The following is a 17,088-nucleotide window of genomic DNA, read 5'->3' on the forward strand; positions in this document are numbered from 1 at the left end:
TGACTGCTTAGTGAGAACAAATGTCTAAACTTTACATTTGCAATGACAGCGAACAATTGCTCCAGCATATTAACAGTACTGAGAGTCCCAGCGTGGCGTCCCACGACTCTCATTTGGTCTGATGAAAAATGAGAACATAAAGAGCATATCACCCCCCCCTCTTACTTTTCTCAATGCTTTACTAATGTGAAGGTTCAAGGGTCCAAATTAAGTCTTCCCTAAACCGAACAACCCAATCAAACAGGCTGAAGGCTTTGGACCGAGAACATCTAGGCTGCCGGTTCCTCTAAGGTAACCGTGGATTGGAACATCAGTCTGATTTCCGCTCCCCGCAGGTTAAATTTAGACTTGACTATGCAGCACTGTAGGTTCAAGGTGAACATGATTTGATTTTATTCCCTAGTGGTTCTCTGTTTGCTTTTTCTTTTTTCCCCCTCCATGTTCCTCAGCAGGAGCTAACTCATTTATCTTCCTTGTTACTGTGTTTTCCATTTCTTTTGTCGTTCAGTTTTTTAAAGCATATTCTAGCGTGTTAAGCTCACAGAATGATACAAAGGTCATCAGTCCCAGAGGCGCCCAACTGCTTTTGAGGACACTCCATTGGGCGTCAGTCTAACTGTATGTCTCTCTGCAGTGTTTCTCTGGGATCCACAGTGGGAAATTGAAAATGAAAAGCTCTTGACATTACAAAAACCTCAAGCTCAACATATGATTTCATTCTTCTACGAGAACTACCTTTGGTAAATCTTCCTCATAGGAGGTCTTAGAAATGGTAATGCATCATATAGGTACATGATTCAGGGTTTGATAAAGGCTGATGATGACTTCGTGAAGGTTGATGAAAGTCATAAAAGCAGAGATATGAGATATCGCCCATCCAAATCAGGGGCCAACCTTTTAAAACCACTCAGAAACAAGACAATTACACTCTTTGATTTTCCACAAAAACCACAGGCAGGTGAATAGCAAAATTAATAGTGTATCCAATAGGGCATATCCTATTAACTTCATAACATGCGGATACAACCACCCCTGGCAGTCTGAATAAGGATACACAAGAGAGTGGAATCAAAAGAAAATCTCATTTGAAATGTCACACGTGTGGGGCTCATTATTATGTGTGTGTAGGCTCTGGTCTGTAAGGGCAGTTCGGTACCGGGCCAGCCGTTAACTTCACTATGATTAATGGGGTGACAGCTTGGGCAAAGTCAGAGAGCTGCTGGCCCCACAGGGGGCCCAAACAGAGCAGAACTGGAGACCAGTTACTTTCACTTCCTTACAAGGTGCTCCAAGAACATGCAGCGAGAGACTGTGTTGATGTACTGACGTCACGGAGCAACAGCTCTGTCTAATTGAGCTGAATCATTAATATAAAACGGCAGTAGTAAAGGCAAATCAGATATTCAGTTACATCGTATTGCGGTGTTGAACTGTTGAACCATGCAACGTAAGCATGAGCTGCTCAACCGTATTTACACATTCACATATATTTACTGTTCAATAACTGGATGAATAATTGAACTGTTTTCCTAAACTCAAAATTGAATGCCTGTTTTTGATCGAGCTGCTTAACTGAAAGAAGTTGTTTGAAACATTGTGCTAGGCCAAAGAGTATGCACTTTTAGTCAAATTAGGTTTGAACAAGAAACTTGATACAGCGGTGTTCAATCAAAATACAGTAAATTGTTTAATGAACCATGTTTCAAAAATGTGTATAACGTAGATTTATGAAAAACAATATACCTAAAATAGACAATACAGTACTTTTCTGAAAAATAATGGGATTTCAATCCACAGTTATGTGGTGTGGATCAGGGTTTGCAAAAATTAAATTGCTACCTACAGACAACTAAAAGGATTTGAGTCAGATCCTCCAAAAAGATGCTGCCTGTCTGAAAGCATTAGAGACCCTTGAAAAATCATATTTGATTTTTTTTTTTTTTTTTTTTTTAAGCTGATGGTATTCTCAAAAGAGGCCAGTTTTCGTGATGCAGATTGCAAGTGTTCCATTGCCGTTTTACTGTGAGTAGTGAATCTCAAGTGGAAATTCATCATAAACTGTGATAGTCCTAAATCTGTGTCAGACAAACTAGACATTTTTCTTCCGCATTAAAGCTGTAGGCATGACATTAAAGGCTGCTATCTGCTTGAACAAACGGCTGCTACACAAAAGTCAATTAATCAACAAGCAAAGGCCACCTGGACCTCAGACTGGAGACTTTATCACGATGTTATTATCAGGAACACCCAAGGGACAGTGAAAGTTTTGTTACACATTTGTGGGTGAGATGCTCATTAGCCCAGCAATGATTTTACAGAAGCAATTGAGGCTCATTACTTAGCAAAAACATGCCATGCTCGTGCCTTATAAACAGATTGGGAAGTGCACAGGAGCATAAATTGTTTATTTCCGTTTCTGTTCAGGAAAGGCCCCATTGATGAGTTTTATCAACCTGAGCATATCACTCAAATAAGCCACAGCCAAAGTCTTTATTAAATAATTGGCCATTTATGCACCAAGGATCTTCTGAAGGCTTTCTTATACGAAGACTTCAATTGTTCCATTTTTCAAATCCGCTTCCTCACTTAGGAAAGACAGCTTAATGTGAGCAGAGAGAGATAGAGAATGCCTCACTCAGATTTGAGTTTGCATAATTGCGCTGCCATTGTGAAGGCACCCAAAATGACCCTTCATTAATCACATGACTCATTATCAAAACATAATGAGTCAAATGAAGCCAAACAGTAAAAAATTAAACATCCATTACTGGGCCTCAGAAGAAATATCACTCTATTGCTAAGTGCATAATTCACAGTGGATTTCTAAACCAGACATCTAACTGAATGTTTTTGATTTTAACAAAAATGCTCACCTGTATATCCTGTGAAACATTCACATCTGTAGGAAGTTGAGGAGACTTGTACGCAAGCTCCTTCCTTGCATCCTTTACTGCAATTTTGATATCCAGAGATTGCAGAGCAGTTGACACCTAAGGTGTGAAAATATAGACATTACATTGAATTCATGCATAATTTATTCAGTACATTATCTGAAAAACTCTTATATAACAATGTAAAAGAATATCTAAAGAGATTGATGCTTTCGTGCAGTCCATTATAAAACGCCATTTTAAAACAACTACCAAAATACTGACTTTACCAAACTCTAAATAGTGCAGCAAATTGAACTAACAAAGAAAAATTAACCCATACTAAATAAATAAATGGGCTAATGCAGTATTATTATGCAAGCATTTTGTATTTGCTATACGAGGAAAGTGGACGGTGATTAATTGCCAAGTTCTGTAAAACAAACAAAATGTCATAAAAGTGGTCTATAAAATGGTAACATTTTAAGCACCTTAATTCATACGATAGTGCGCAGAGGTGAGTACAATTTGAGCCATGCTTTACAGATAGCAGATAGCTATCGTCTTTCTCAAACGCCAACACTGCAACAGTGTTTTATTTTAAAACACGCCCAAAAACAACAGTTCATGTGACGCGCGTGAACCAATGCTGTTGGCCGTCAGCGAACAAAAGCCTCACAGGCGCAATTTTTGAATTGACAGTCACCACAAATGATTTGACCGCAACGCAAGTTGAAAATTTCACTGTGTTCCTCCCACAAACATTGTTTCACAGTTTCTTTGGACCATTTTTTCTTTTATGGTCTTCCGCTCGACATTTGGAATCAATGAACCTTTCACTGAAAGGCGGCGCCTATTCGTTTCGCGGAAGATAAGGATAGGGGCATAAAGTAAATAATGACACAATTTTCTGTTTTTTAAATACTTTTTTTAAAGGGATCATATATCATGAGAAAATATTATTTTATTTTATTTAATAATGAGGTCTGGACATAAGCTTATCCGTTTGTTTTGTTTTTTTAATATTTTTTTTTTTTTTTTTTTGTGAGGAAAAGTTAGGCGATTATAACAGTCAGTGTGTGAAAATAAATAACGATTTAAAAAAAAAAAAATCGACCAAATATATAATGTGTGTTTGTGTGTGTGTGTGTGTGTGTATATATATATATATATATATATATATATATATATATATATATATATATATATATATATATATATATATATATATATATATATAAACTATACTTTCAGTATTACAACAGTTTAACAAATAGCGTAAGGAATAACGTGTATTCAAAATATTAATGCCTATGAACTGAAGTTTGTGTGTGTGTGTGTATATATATATATATATATATATATATATAAACTATACTTTCAGTATTACAACAGTTTAACAAATAGCGTAAGGAATAACGTGTATTCAAAATATTAATGCCTATGAACTGAAGATGGAGCATGTGACTTGGTTATGATATATATTTACCAACTGTGATCAATTTCGGTTTACTGCTTTAATGTGACTCAGATCACACTGGCCTAGTTGTGATAGCATGTTACCCAGCAGTCTCTAAGGAACGCCTCCAGTGCTTCTAACAGAAGTACAATGAATTATTCAGCAGACATAAAAACAAACCACATTAGCCAGTATGACAACATTACACCACTTTGAATATTCTACTCTCCTTGGTGCTCACCAAGAGACCAACATTTAAACAACATTTGGATGCCGATTGTATTGACAAGCAAGACTGGGAGAAGAAAATTAAATGGTAGGAGGAGGAAAACTATGAAGTATTGCGCAATTAAAAAATGCTTTCAGGTGGCACAAAAACATATGAGAATAATTACCATGATTAGAGAACTAAAGAGATGGGGGTGGGGGGATAAAATCATTTCAAAAATGCTTATTCAAATAAATGGTCCATAGGGGCTCTAGTTCTGAAATAATTGCACAGCGCTAAATGTAGAACACTTGCAATTATGACAGATAAATAATAAATAAGTGTCTTTAAAGAAACTAGGCTGTTTTCTGTAGGTGGGTGGACACCCACTAAACCTCCCCCCCATCCATTATGATTGAAAGGTCAGCATGGATTCATAATGGACTATGCATTAAAGGGACGTTAAGCTAGCATTAGGCTCAGTCGGCGGCATTTGTGGCATAATTTTTATTACAACAGAAGATATTTGTAGTGTTTGTAAAAATATTTGTAGTTGTAGTGATTTTTTTTTTTACGGGTTAAAGCTAGTAAGGCATTTTCAGTAGAAATAAACTGTGTTATGCACCCTTCATCATTTAATAAAAATTCCTTTTAAATTCCCCAAATTCCTGAAATAGTTGGATTTTGAACGTCGGAAAGTGTTAAAATGAACTGAAATTCAAAGGTTAAAAGTAAAAAATTCACTGATTTAATCATTTAACTTTTATAGAATGCATTACATGTGCTTAATTTTTAAACGTTGCATTCATAAATTATTCTTTCTAACTATCCAAGGGGGTGTGGCCAAATGAATTTAAATTCCAACTCTTAATCTAAACGCAAGTTTTGCTTAATGCAATAAAAGCTGTCAGTTGACTTGCATTGAACTCATAATATGCCTGAACTTGCAAAAATGTATATTAAATAGCAAAAGACATGGCAAACTCACCTGTGAACGGAGCTGGGCAAAGACATTCATAAGATGGGAAATCTGTGTAGGCTGTTCTCTTGCTCAGGCAGGTGCCTCCATTTATGCATGGCTGTTCATAGCATCCATCAATGTTCTCACAGTAACGTCCTGAAAAGTGTTTGTGGCACTGACAGCTAAATGCATCATCTTTAAATGTAGTTTTGCATTCACCATTTCCCGAACACAGACGGAGAAGAGGTGAGCTCTGGCAGTGCTGAGGCTTTACCAGAAGTGCAATGCGTAGGCCAAGCCTACACAGATGACTACTGCCTCTACGAATGACCGTCAAGTAATTCATTCCAGGCGTCAGCCATTTCGATTCCACTTGCAAAGTGCCATTAATACTGTTGGCAAACACCAACTGCTCCTTACGTGGCTCTAAAGTCAAGCAGTTTTCAAACTCATCTTTGGACACATTGATTAGGTGGATACCGTATTGTTCCAGCGTTCTGTCAGCAGAAACAAACATCACATCTCCGAGTTGAAATTCTAGTGGGCAAAGCTGAGGAAGGTGATATGGCCCAGTTGTCCACACGCCTCCATTTGTTTCTGTTTGTCTGTTCCAGCACTGGGTCAAGCTGCTGCAGGTGTTCTCCATGAGGGTCCACCTCACGCTGATGTTCTTCGGTTGAGTGTGCCATTCACGAGACGTGGCCCTGCGGCAGGTTACCTGGCTGTAGACGGTACCATCTATTACACAGCCAAGGAGCAAGACAATGATAACTAGGTCTGGGTTTCTCATGTTTGTCTTTCCTCAATCTTGACTCTTTCTTTATTTAGCCACTTGATTAGTTTCTTCAGCTTTTCTGGATCTCTGAACTGTAGGTTTTGATTGGGAAACAAGCATGTAGATGTTTTGTAAGCAAATATGTCCAGTGCAAAAATGTAGCATGTTGCAAAAATAGCATGATTACTGCTTTGGAAATGAAATGAAATGAAATGAAACCTATTTTGATACATCATGACAAGACAATCAAAAGATTCAGCAAGCAACTTTAAAGAAGCAATCTTTACATTTTGTGAATATTAGGTTTAAAAATGAACAAAATCACCCAACTGAACTGAATTTGGATGAGACTGAAAAACATTATTCTGACATTATTCGGGTTATTCTGAACTGTTGTTGTATGGACAGGAGCTAAGCTCTTAAAAATGAGTTCTTCAACTTTTGTCTTTCACAGAAAAAAATAACAGCATACAGGTTTGGAATAACATGAGGCTGAGTAAATAATGGCAGAATTGTTATTTTTGGAAAAGTTATTCCTTTAACTCGTAGGCATAGCTCCTGTGGATGAATAAAAAGCATCTGCATTAGTTGTGAAACTGGATAAATAAGGAACTTGTGCATAGAATACAAAATAAACCTCCAGCGAATATGACATACATTGAGTGGCTCAAGCTTTAAATGTAGTTTCAGGGCTCTTTCACAACCCTGCAGAACCATGGATTTCTCCCACAGCTTGGCATCGCTCTGCCCCCAGGGAATCAACTTCAGTAAAATGGCCAGCTCTCTGCTCTACCTGCCTGCATGAGGCTAGTCAAACTAATGAGCAGTCACATTTGACTCTCCTTTCCTGTGTGCTCTCAATCTTGGACTGCTTGCCTGGAAGAAACATTGCCCTCAAATCTCTCACCACGAGTGGCAAGGAGGGCAGTAACTGGCTGCTCCACTTGTCATAGTCACTGAGGATTCTGTCAGGTGTGGTGCACCCACTTTTCCTAGTTGTGTAGACTAAAATGAAATTGCATTGCCTTTATTTTAACTGAAAAATATTGTTGACAACATTTGCTTTTTAAAGGGATGAAAAATTCGGAAAAAGCTCTTTTACTTTCATCATGTCATTCTAAAACTGTATGCATTTGCTTCCACAAACAGGAAGATTATGATGATGATGATGATGATGATGATGATAATAATATTAATAAACAGTTTTGGTGACCACCGACGTCCACTGTATTGACATTTCTCAAAATACATTTTATGTTCCCCAGAAGAAAGAAGGACATACAGGTTTGGAACAGGAGAGGTAATAAAGAACCGAATATTCATTTTTGTGTCATTATATTTTTATATTGTGTCATTTCATTTAACATAACAAAGAGCACTGTAATACTGTAGATTTAATAGCTGGCACTAGAGGCCTTGATGTCTATTACTTAATGATAAAGATTACTTTAATGGCCTCTTACTATAGACAGTTTCCACTTTTGATTTGCCATTATAGAATTTAAAATGTATACTACTTTAGTAGAATCAAAATGGTTCTAAATTACGTTAATAACATATCTATGAAGACCTTTCAGCACAAACATATTAAGACCTCTTATCTTACTACATCTATCTTGGAACACTTATGTTGTTCTCTTGAAACTGATGTTGCATTTTGTAGCCTTGAACGGAAGCCACTACCTAATCTGACCTGAAAGGACATAGAATACTGTGGAAAAATAAAGTGCACCCCATGAAAGATTTTGTCATATTGATACTGGAAGTTTATCTTTGGAGTACTCATTGGTGAACATGATAATTTATGTCTCAAATGGCAGTGATTTTTCAAGTATTTTCTTCAGTTCGATACCCCCTTATTTACCAGGTATTTAGGAGTACATTACCAACTCTAACAAACAAGGATTAAAAGCTGTGAAAACCTGCTGAGGTTTTCATCTCTCTTGTTTTGCTACTTACACGTTCATATCTCACATCTGACCACATGTGATGTTAGCAAAGCTTGAGCTTCCCCAAGGTAGAAACAGCAAGTGACAGTGCTAAATAAAATATTCCCTCTCTGTCTCACACACTTTCTGCAACCTGATCCCTCCATGTCATCCACAAAGAGGAGTTAAATCAGACCGAGTCTCTCACTCCCTCAGGTCCTGCTCAGGCTTGTAAGGCAGATAAAAGAATAGTGTTATGTAGATGTCTCTGTGCCTACAAAATTCCCATGCCTTCATCTGTGAATGATGGTAAGAATAACCAATAGTGATGACTCTTTCTCATTGGATGTGACACATTCTTATTGGATAAGCGAAATAAAAAAGGAGGAGCTAAGAGGTCTGTGACTGACAGTACGGTTATGTTCCTAGAATAGCTGTGAACTGTGACTTTTTTTGTGCTCAGTGCGCATCTTGTCTTGTATAATCTGGTTAGGTCAGAATCTGGTCAATCCGACAGTCAAAATGTGTCCAAACTTTTTTTTATTTTAAGTTTGAACAGTGTTTTATCATTTAAAATCTTCCCTCAAACTTTTTTTGTCAAATATTTTTTTTTCTTTAAAATTGTGCTTGCGCTAGCTTTTTTACCCCGCAAATAAATGCCACTTGGTTTGACATTTTGCTATCTGAGAGTAGATTAAATGTTCTCCTTGGAGCCACTGTACTGTGTGTATCCCGACCATGACAGAGGAAGGTGGATGATATTTCTAAAGAGACTCAATAGATTACAAAAAAAATTTACAAAAGATTAGCATTAATTGTTCAATGAGTATTTCCGCATGTCCAAACTCTTCGCTTGCCCCTGCGTTTAACTTCTAACTCTTTTCACATCAGTCAAGGAACTGTGTGTCCCCTCGACAGAGAAGCGATCTCTATCCCAGAGCTGCGTGATCAAAGCGTATAGATGGAAGGCTGACAGATATAGAGAACTGAGAGTCTTCCTGTGTGTGGAGCCAGAGGCAAGACTGCACTATCACCACGTCGTCTACTGGCAGATGGATGCCACAGGGACATGAGAAAGCTCAGATTCAGCAGTTCAAAGCCTAGACACCCTGAAAACAGCATGAACACTGATGGGAGGAATGATGACATTATGCTCCAATTCAACAAAGGCAAGTGGAATGAGGCAACACACTGAAGCAAGACTATGAAGTAATGGACACTGAAAGAAATCGGTCAACTTCCGATTTCTAATTATGTTCCTTCGAGCTTTGGCATTTCAAAGTGTATCAGAAATTAACAGCCACTGCTGTGTAATGTAATTATGCAAATACCTCATCTTCTCCGAAAGTATGTGACTTTAATTAGAGCACAGGGTCTTCCGCTGAAGAAGCGGACATACTGGTTGGACACATCCTTAATCTGTTTGGACAGATATTATCTCACTGTACAAAAAGCATATTTTTCTATGGAGCTTGGACCAGTCGCTCAGGAGGTGGGGATGTTAATCATAACGCAATCAGAAGCTAATTATTTCTGCTCCAAAGGAAAAAGGAGACCTAAAAAAGGGCACTTCTGTGCCAAAAGAGTGAAGTGTTGCTTTGCACTGAGAGACTAAATGCAAACGCACAATTTTGTTCCAAAGTAGGTGAAGCCATTAAAAATAACCTGATTGACTGAGGCAGGGGGGTTGTTATGGGAGGGCTAACAAGAGCTACAAAGGGGCCTAATGCTTTCTTACAAATATTGCTTACCAGTTGGCCAATGATGTCTCTTTAGCATTTAGCCTGGATAACAAGGAGGCTGCTCATACAAAACAGACAACAAATCAATAGACTTAACTAGACCATCTTCATAACAACAAGACCATTTATTAGTTATGAAAGAGAGGCCCTAAACATTCAACCACATCACAATGTCAAGAAAGGCGGCTAGATTGTTATGAACTGTGAATCTTACATTTGTTCAGCTCTATGCAGCATAATTGTGTATATGTATAAATCATGCAGGGATAAAAAAAAAAAAAAACAATAAAAATAATTTGCTTTATTGTGGAATTTTATTTTAAGCTATATACATAAAATTCACCACCGTTCTTGAGGGTGTATCTAAGTAGTTTTCCCCCCTCGTTATTAGCTTTACACCTGTATTAGCTTTTTCCTCCATGAATTGCAACTACGTCTCACAATGTGAAGTTATTTATTGTATTTAGCTTCATCTCACGATTACCTGTTTTTTTTTCTTACTCTGAGGTGCACAGACTTTTTCAACTTTTAATGCTCTAAATAGGCTTTACCTCTATTTAGTTTACTAATGTAGGTTTCTTACTAAACCTTACATTTAAATATTATTGATATTGTTGGATTTATGACCGATTGCTTGTGATGTTTCTCTTATGCAAGTCACTTTTGGTAAAAGCCTCTGCTAAATGAATAAAATGTCAACACATAGTTCAGTGATTCTGAGTTAACAGATGTGTCCCGTTTCTGACAAGGCTCCAGAACCAGGATTGAGAATTACTGATATAGATTTGTAAGTACTTCATAAGTACTTCATTACTACAGCCTCTCATTTGAATATTGCTCCTGAGTTTACAGTTCTTATTTCTGTGCTCTGAATAATCCTCAGTGCTCCCATTTGTGTCCAGTGTTCAAACCAAAAAGCTTTGGAAAGTCAGACAGAATCGATGCCACAAAAGTCCCAAAGATAAATCATGATTAACCTGCTATTTGAACAGCCTTGCAGCACTGGCAGTCTAAGCCCTTCTCAAGAGCTGAGTAGTAACCTTTTGACTAGAGATAGACACGAATAGCATTTGTGACACAAGTCTATTAAATTCAATATATGTGGAGTATTATAGTTCATTTATGTCGGCATTCTTATCCAGATGGCATGCCTGGCAAACCATAGGCATTTTATACAGGGGTGTATTTGGATAACACTAAAATATCCGAAATGCACTGAACAAAATATCACATGCTGGAATCATTTAAAACCCATTTGCAAAATTTTGACTGACTGTCCATGAAGAAATTGCTATCAACATTTTCATAGTAACAGAAAAGCCAATATCTGAGCGGTCTATACTACCTGATGCTCAACTTCAAATGTGATAATCACATTTTTCAGCCAGTATAAAATCACATCCCACATTAGCTTATATAGCTTATAATATTGCTTTAGCCCCCTCATTCTCAAGGGACTGAATCAGCAAAAACGTTACCTGGACCGTAAGAATGAGAGAAAGATTGCAGGTTAAAAGGCTCTGAGGAGAACATGATGAAGTAGCTGTTAATGGCTATTCATATGATCGCAATATCGATTTTTGAATCAATCCAATTATCCAAATGCTTTTATATATGGTTAATCATTTCTTGAAGCACTCAAAGTTGTGAATTTATTGTGTGCCTTCACACTCTGTCCGGAGTAATGTTGAGGGTAAGCGTATGCTTCAGGACTCCAATCCATGTAATTCTTTGTTTTAAAGAAATTATGGCAGTAAAGCCACTTCCTGCACAAAAAATATTGACCCACATATTAAATGTTTAATAAAAGGCTCAGGCCAGGAATATGAGCTTTTCAGTTAATTCAGTAACTTTATCTTCCCCACTGACAGCCCATCAGCTCTATAAATATGATCTATGACAGCAGCGCAGTATTGATAAATCTGCTGTGCGCTCTGTTAAGACGCAAAATGATACTGATGACTATTTTTAGTATTATTCACAATTTATGACTTACCTTTTAAGCTGTTATCAGCTCACAGCCATCGATTATAACGTGAAACATCTACTCTATCAAATGAAATCTCTGAATTAATGCTTTTTCTAGAATCCGGGTGACGTGCATGACAAAAATAGAGATATCGCTGAGAGAAGCCATTAACTTACTTTACAAAGTTCCACTTCAGACCGGAAGGATTTTGTTTGTCCCGTTGGGTTTTCAAACAGCTCTGGAGGTGAATTCAAAGCACTGAAACTCGTTTAACATCTTTTCCTGGCTGTCACAGTCCCGTCACGGCTTTGTGTGCTTAATCTGACTACTGAAGCCACCATCTGTTCATTATTGTCTGTTCCCAGAACGACAAGTGCTTGCTCCTTAAGTTCATGCTGCAGACCAATGCCCGACACAAAGAGGTTAATAAATCCATGTAAGCATTTTATGCAAATTATGTTGTAACAAACTGGAGTATTTATTGTGATGTTTGCCAGTGGGTGGAGGTTTTGTAGCATCAGCACTATGAGTTGAGTCTGTTTCTATGGTTACCTGACGCTCACGAGGATGCATCTGCTCGGCGCTTTCAGTGGTTCTGTGCATGAGAGGATGGTAGACCTTTAAAACCTCTTTCCTGTGAAATGCAAATGCTTGCTCTAACTCAAAAACAAGAACAAAAAACTGTTTCTTGTAATATTATACAACAGAAAAGCATGCTATAGTATTAAAACTTTTTCAATTTATTGAATCCTCTTCAGAAAATATTTGTGGTAGTATCAAGCATGCTACTTTCATGTATCCGTAAATTTGTTTTGGCAGTTTAAGAATTTGTAACCAGTAAATTACCCATGATATGCTGTGAATGCAGAATAAGATTATGAACATGAGTGAATGCGACATTAAGATGTCTACTCTTGGCTAAATATTTAGAATGATGAAAAATAAATATGACCTCTCGTTATGTCAGTTACGTTTACACAATGCTTCCAAAACATTAAACTAAACAAAAAACTAAATTGGTTTTCTGTTTCTTTTTGCATCCACAGCAAGCGTTCTCAGAGGTGTTTGATATTTTTCTATTATCCAGTATGGCAATTTTCAAATTCACAGCACAAAGAACAAAGTTCACAGAAATCAGTGGTCTAGTTTTTAATGTGTCGCTCTAGTATCGCTAGCAAAGCATCAAACTGAGCCACTGAAGTGAACTTTGAATCACCCCGCTTCTCCTTAATAAGGAGGTGGAACTCTTCTTTTATCTTTTATATATTTTTAAGAAGCAAAATCATCTTTACTGCATGAAGACTCAGTTTAGTACTGTTTTTAAAATTGTACACCTTTGGAACCACATCTAAATGACAACTTTTCCATTTTTGGGTGAAATGTCCCTTTAATTTAGTTATATTTATTCACATTTTCATGCTGTGTCGTATTGTAGCATGGTTTAAATGAACTTAGTTTTCTGAAGTTTAACATTTTGACAGGACAAGTTTTAGAAGAATATTGTCCCCCATACTTCTTATTGCTTAATTGGCCAGAGTTCAGAGTTCTGATCGAATCTGACCAGTTCTGCTAGCTAGGCAGTAAATGTTAACAAATAATGTGGATTTATAAGGCTATGTAAATAGTTTTATTTAAGCTTAATTTAAAATCAATAGTAGCATCAACCCTCTTTATTGTTGTTTACATTGTTTTGTTGTGAAGTTTTGGGTCCACCCTATGCTTTTCAGCATAGGAAATAATTTTTTGAATAAAATACTAAGACTTGTTAGAAGTTAGTCATCTTATTTTCAGTTTAATGAAGGCCATATTAGGTAGTTTTGTAAATATTACTTTGGTTAGTGGCTTTACAGGCATTATTGTAGTGTTTATAGATGCACAGTTTAACACATTCATGTGCCATGGTACAAAAAAAACAATGCTAATACAGGGATGCCATTATCAGTAACATGGTACTTTTATTTTTGCTATTTTGTGCAGAGGCAGAAGAAATATCAGCTCTTTGTAATACATTCCATAAAGATAGTTCATATTTGTTTACTTTATGTAGCTTTAAGGTTGCTACATAAAATTACTTTAAGGTTGCATTGGTTTGTCAAATGTGATCTTTTATTTCGCCTGGAATCTAGGAATAATACTGAGCATGCAGGCATCATGGCAACATTCACTATTATTTTCATGGGTGAAAGAAGAGTATGATTTTGAAATGACATTCAAACTTCAATTTGACTTTCGGAATTCTCTTATGAATAATGACATTGAGCAAAACATTAAAATCAGTCTGTGCATGCATGGCATATATGATTATAACATGAGGTTGTTTCTGAGAGAGAGAGAGAGAGATGAAGTAGCTTTAACAATCAAAATGCATGGCGAGTGCCTGTCCTTGATTATTGCTTCTGCTTGCAGTAAGATTTCATTCTATTAGCACTTCTAATATTCTTGTGAAAACTCTCAGTTTATCAAGACTGACATGTCCAGAATGTAATGGGATTTTCCTAAATTCTAGTCTTCTCAAAATCTCCTTCATCTCTGTCTCCTCCTTTGAACGATCACCTTCATGCTACCTTAAGCCTAACAATGATTGCTTCAATAAAATAAAAATTCATTAACTGAGGTCATGCCCTAATAATAATAGTAAAAGCTCTTCGTATTATAGATCAGGCTCTAACTAATCCCAGCCATTTAATCTGTAGGGATACAGATACTGAGAGAAATAACTTTGTGACAAGACAAAATGCCATTTAATATAAACCTTCTATTTATTTTCATTCAACGGCTTTACATTCTTGGTTGGGCAGGATGGTTAGCCATGGTTAACTAGCACACTTTATTATTATTCAATGTTGTTATTATTATTTATATATTTTGACACACCTTAAATTGGGTGTTATTGGGACTAGTGAATTAAATCTTCTCCAGCATCGACCAAATCGACTAGTCCCCGTAACAACCACTGTTACTGCAAACAACCTGATGCTTGAGCAGCTCTGTCTGCAACTGGACTTACTAACAAGCAGACCTGTGAAGATCAGCAAATTATCAACAGCACTGACTGTGAACATTGGGCACCAGTGCTCCAGAAAGTATTCATTGTTCGCGCATGACTGTTCAACCAATTATAGCAGTAACTGGATAATTACATCTCGTAATTACGTTTACTGTGATTGGACTAACAACTGAAAATAATCAAGCTCCATACAGAATCAAAGAGAAGGTTTTGATTGCATGAGGGCTCAGAAGCAACTATTTTGTTAAAGTGCCCCTATACACCATTTCCAATTTTGCCTTTTATGTAGCTGTATGTGAAAGTAAACAACCCGCAAAGTTGTATACCCGAAAAGTGAACAATAACTAAAGTTTCTACCAGTTTAAATAATTGACTCTATACAATCGTTAGTAATTCGAATCCCACTTCTGTGGTGACTACATGTCACTGCATAATTCATTTGCATAATTCCTGCTATGTTGCAGGTTGACCGGCCGCGAACAACTTGACCCCTCCCCCACAAACACATCATTTTACTGATGACTGCAATAGTAGACCAATCGCAACAGACTGAGCCATCTGACCAATCAGAGCAGAGAAGGCTCACGGAAAGGAGGGGTTTAGAGACTTAACATCAAAGGGCCACAAGTACTTTATCACACACAGAGCGCTCTGATGCTGATAATCCGAACAAATTAACCAATCATAAAGAATCATTTACTTCACTCCTGAATGAATTTAGCCATTTTAATGGACTTGGTCATTAAGACATTTACCACTACCTATTGGCAAAAAATGTATAATATTTGCATAGTAATACTCATAAAATTAATAAAATAAATTATTAAATGTATAAAAAATTTCCCCTAATGGTCCAAAAGAGTATAATAAATTCAATCAAGCAAAATATTTCTTGCTGAAGTTACTTTTTGTAATGTCCATTTTATGCTTTGCACAACAGTTACTTTAAATGATCTTTTGGGAGCAATTAATTTGCAGTTAATCACCACTGTATGAAATGTACATAATTAGATAAAAAATGTTAATCGCTTACCAGCCCTAATATAAATATGGGCAGGCATCTCTACGTCAGCATAAATAAATTTGGGTGCTGCGCTACTCTTAGAAATGTGATTCACAGATTATTAGAAAATGCTCCTCAAACCCAGTGAATGCAATTTCAGTTAAGACATGCACACACAATAGGAAGAACACAGGGTTTGGTGTGGAAAGCCAGTCAGTGAACCAGTACAGCCGACAGCATCAATTTGTTTCTCGGTGTGATTACAAGCTCTGCTGCACATTTGGGGCCACCTCAAAGAATTAAACATCTTGAAATATATCTGAAATTCATGCATGGATGAATGAAATGGATAAATTGACACGTAAACTGTGTCAAATTTATTCAGTCGGTGATTGGGCAATTAATTTAATGAAACTCATTTTATTCCTCTGTGACTTGAAAACACCATCTCTGGGTTTATGATGTAAATATTTGTTTTTGACCAAATTGAGATTATGTATTCTATTTGATCGTGTTATTTGCAGTCGTGTTCACATTTGTTTGTTTATTGGAGCGCTGGGATAAACAACATTTCTGATTGCAAACGATCCTTTAACCAGCGCAGGAGGAGGGGTCCGTGTTACAGAGCATGTAAAAAATAAATAACTTTATTTCTAGGGCACTTGGCAATGCTCAGCTTTACCACTATGGGTTTTCCTTCAGTTTTAGGCTAGATTAACGAGTTGCCCTTTTGCTTTGAACGTTACCCATATTTCTAATCCCCACGGCATGGGGAATCTTCATTAGAGAGAGAAATATTGACCTTCAAGTGTCTTTATGAGAATGTATAGCAGTGTAAAGTAAACATTTATCCATGTGACTCCTCAAACTAGCATCATCATTTGGACCTTAAACCGCCTCTTACCACCTTTTTCATCATATCAGGGTCCAGGAACCCTGGCTCCGCTAGAATGGAGGCACATGCTAAATGTCAGGCCTACAAGGATATTGGTGTATTCTCAACAGTGCTAGGGAGTAACTAGAATAGCGTCGCAGGACTAACCTTATCGCATTTATCAGATGGGTGACAGTAGGTCAGCTATTGTTAAAAATGTAGCTTTTTCAATAACAAGCTACTTTTTCCAGCACGTTGCAATGTAGTGTGACAAAAGCCCGCATTAATATTT

General features: G+C 37.0%; 1 protein-coding gene across 1 annotated transcript in view; it reads right to left on the minus strand.

The window, feature by feature from the left end:
- The window catches only part of eys (eyes shut homolog), a 156,511-nt gene extending 150,095 nt beyond the window's left edge, over positions 1-6,416 (minus strand). The window contains exons 1-2 of the mRNA XM_043256030.1: positions 5,526-6,416; positions 2,874-2,990 (exon numbers count right to left, since the gene is read on the minus strand). Of these exons, the coding sequence (XP_043111965.1) occupies positions 2,874-2,990; positions 5,526-6,288 (880 nt within the window). The 5' untranslated portion in view covers positions 6,289-6,416. The remainder of the gene's footprint in view (positions 1-2,873; positions 2,991-5,525) is intronic.
- Between the last annotated feature and the right edge of the window lie 10,672 nt (positions 6,417-17,088).

The sequence above is a fragment of the Puntigrus tetrazona genome, chromosome 13 (assembly GCF_018831695.1).
Source record: "Puntigrus tetrazona isolate hp1 chromosome 13, ASM1883169v1, whole genome shotgun sequence".
Lineage (NCBI taxonomy): Eukaryota > Metazoa > Chordata > Actinopteri > Cypriniformes > Cyprinidae > Puntigrus > Puntigrus tetrazona.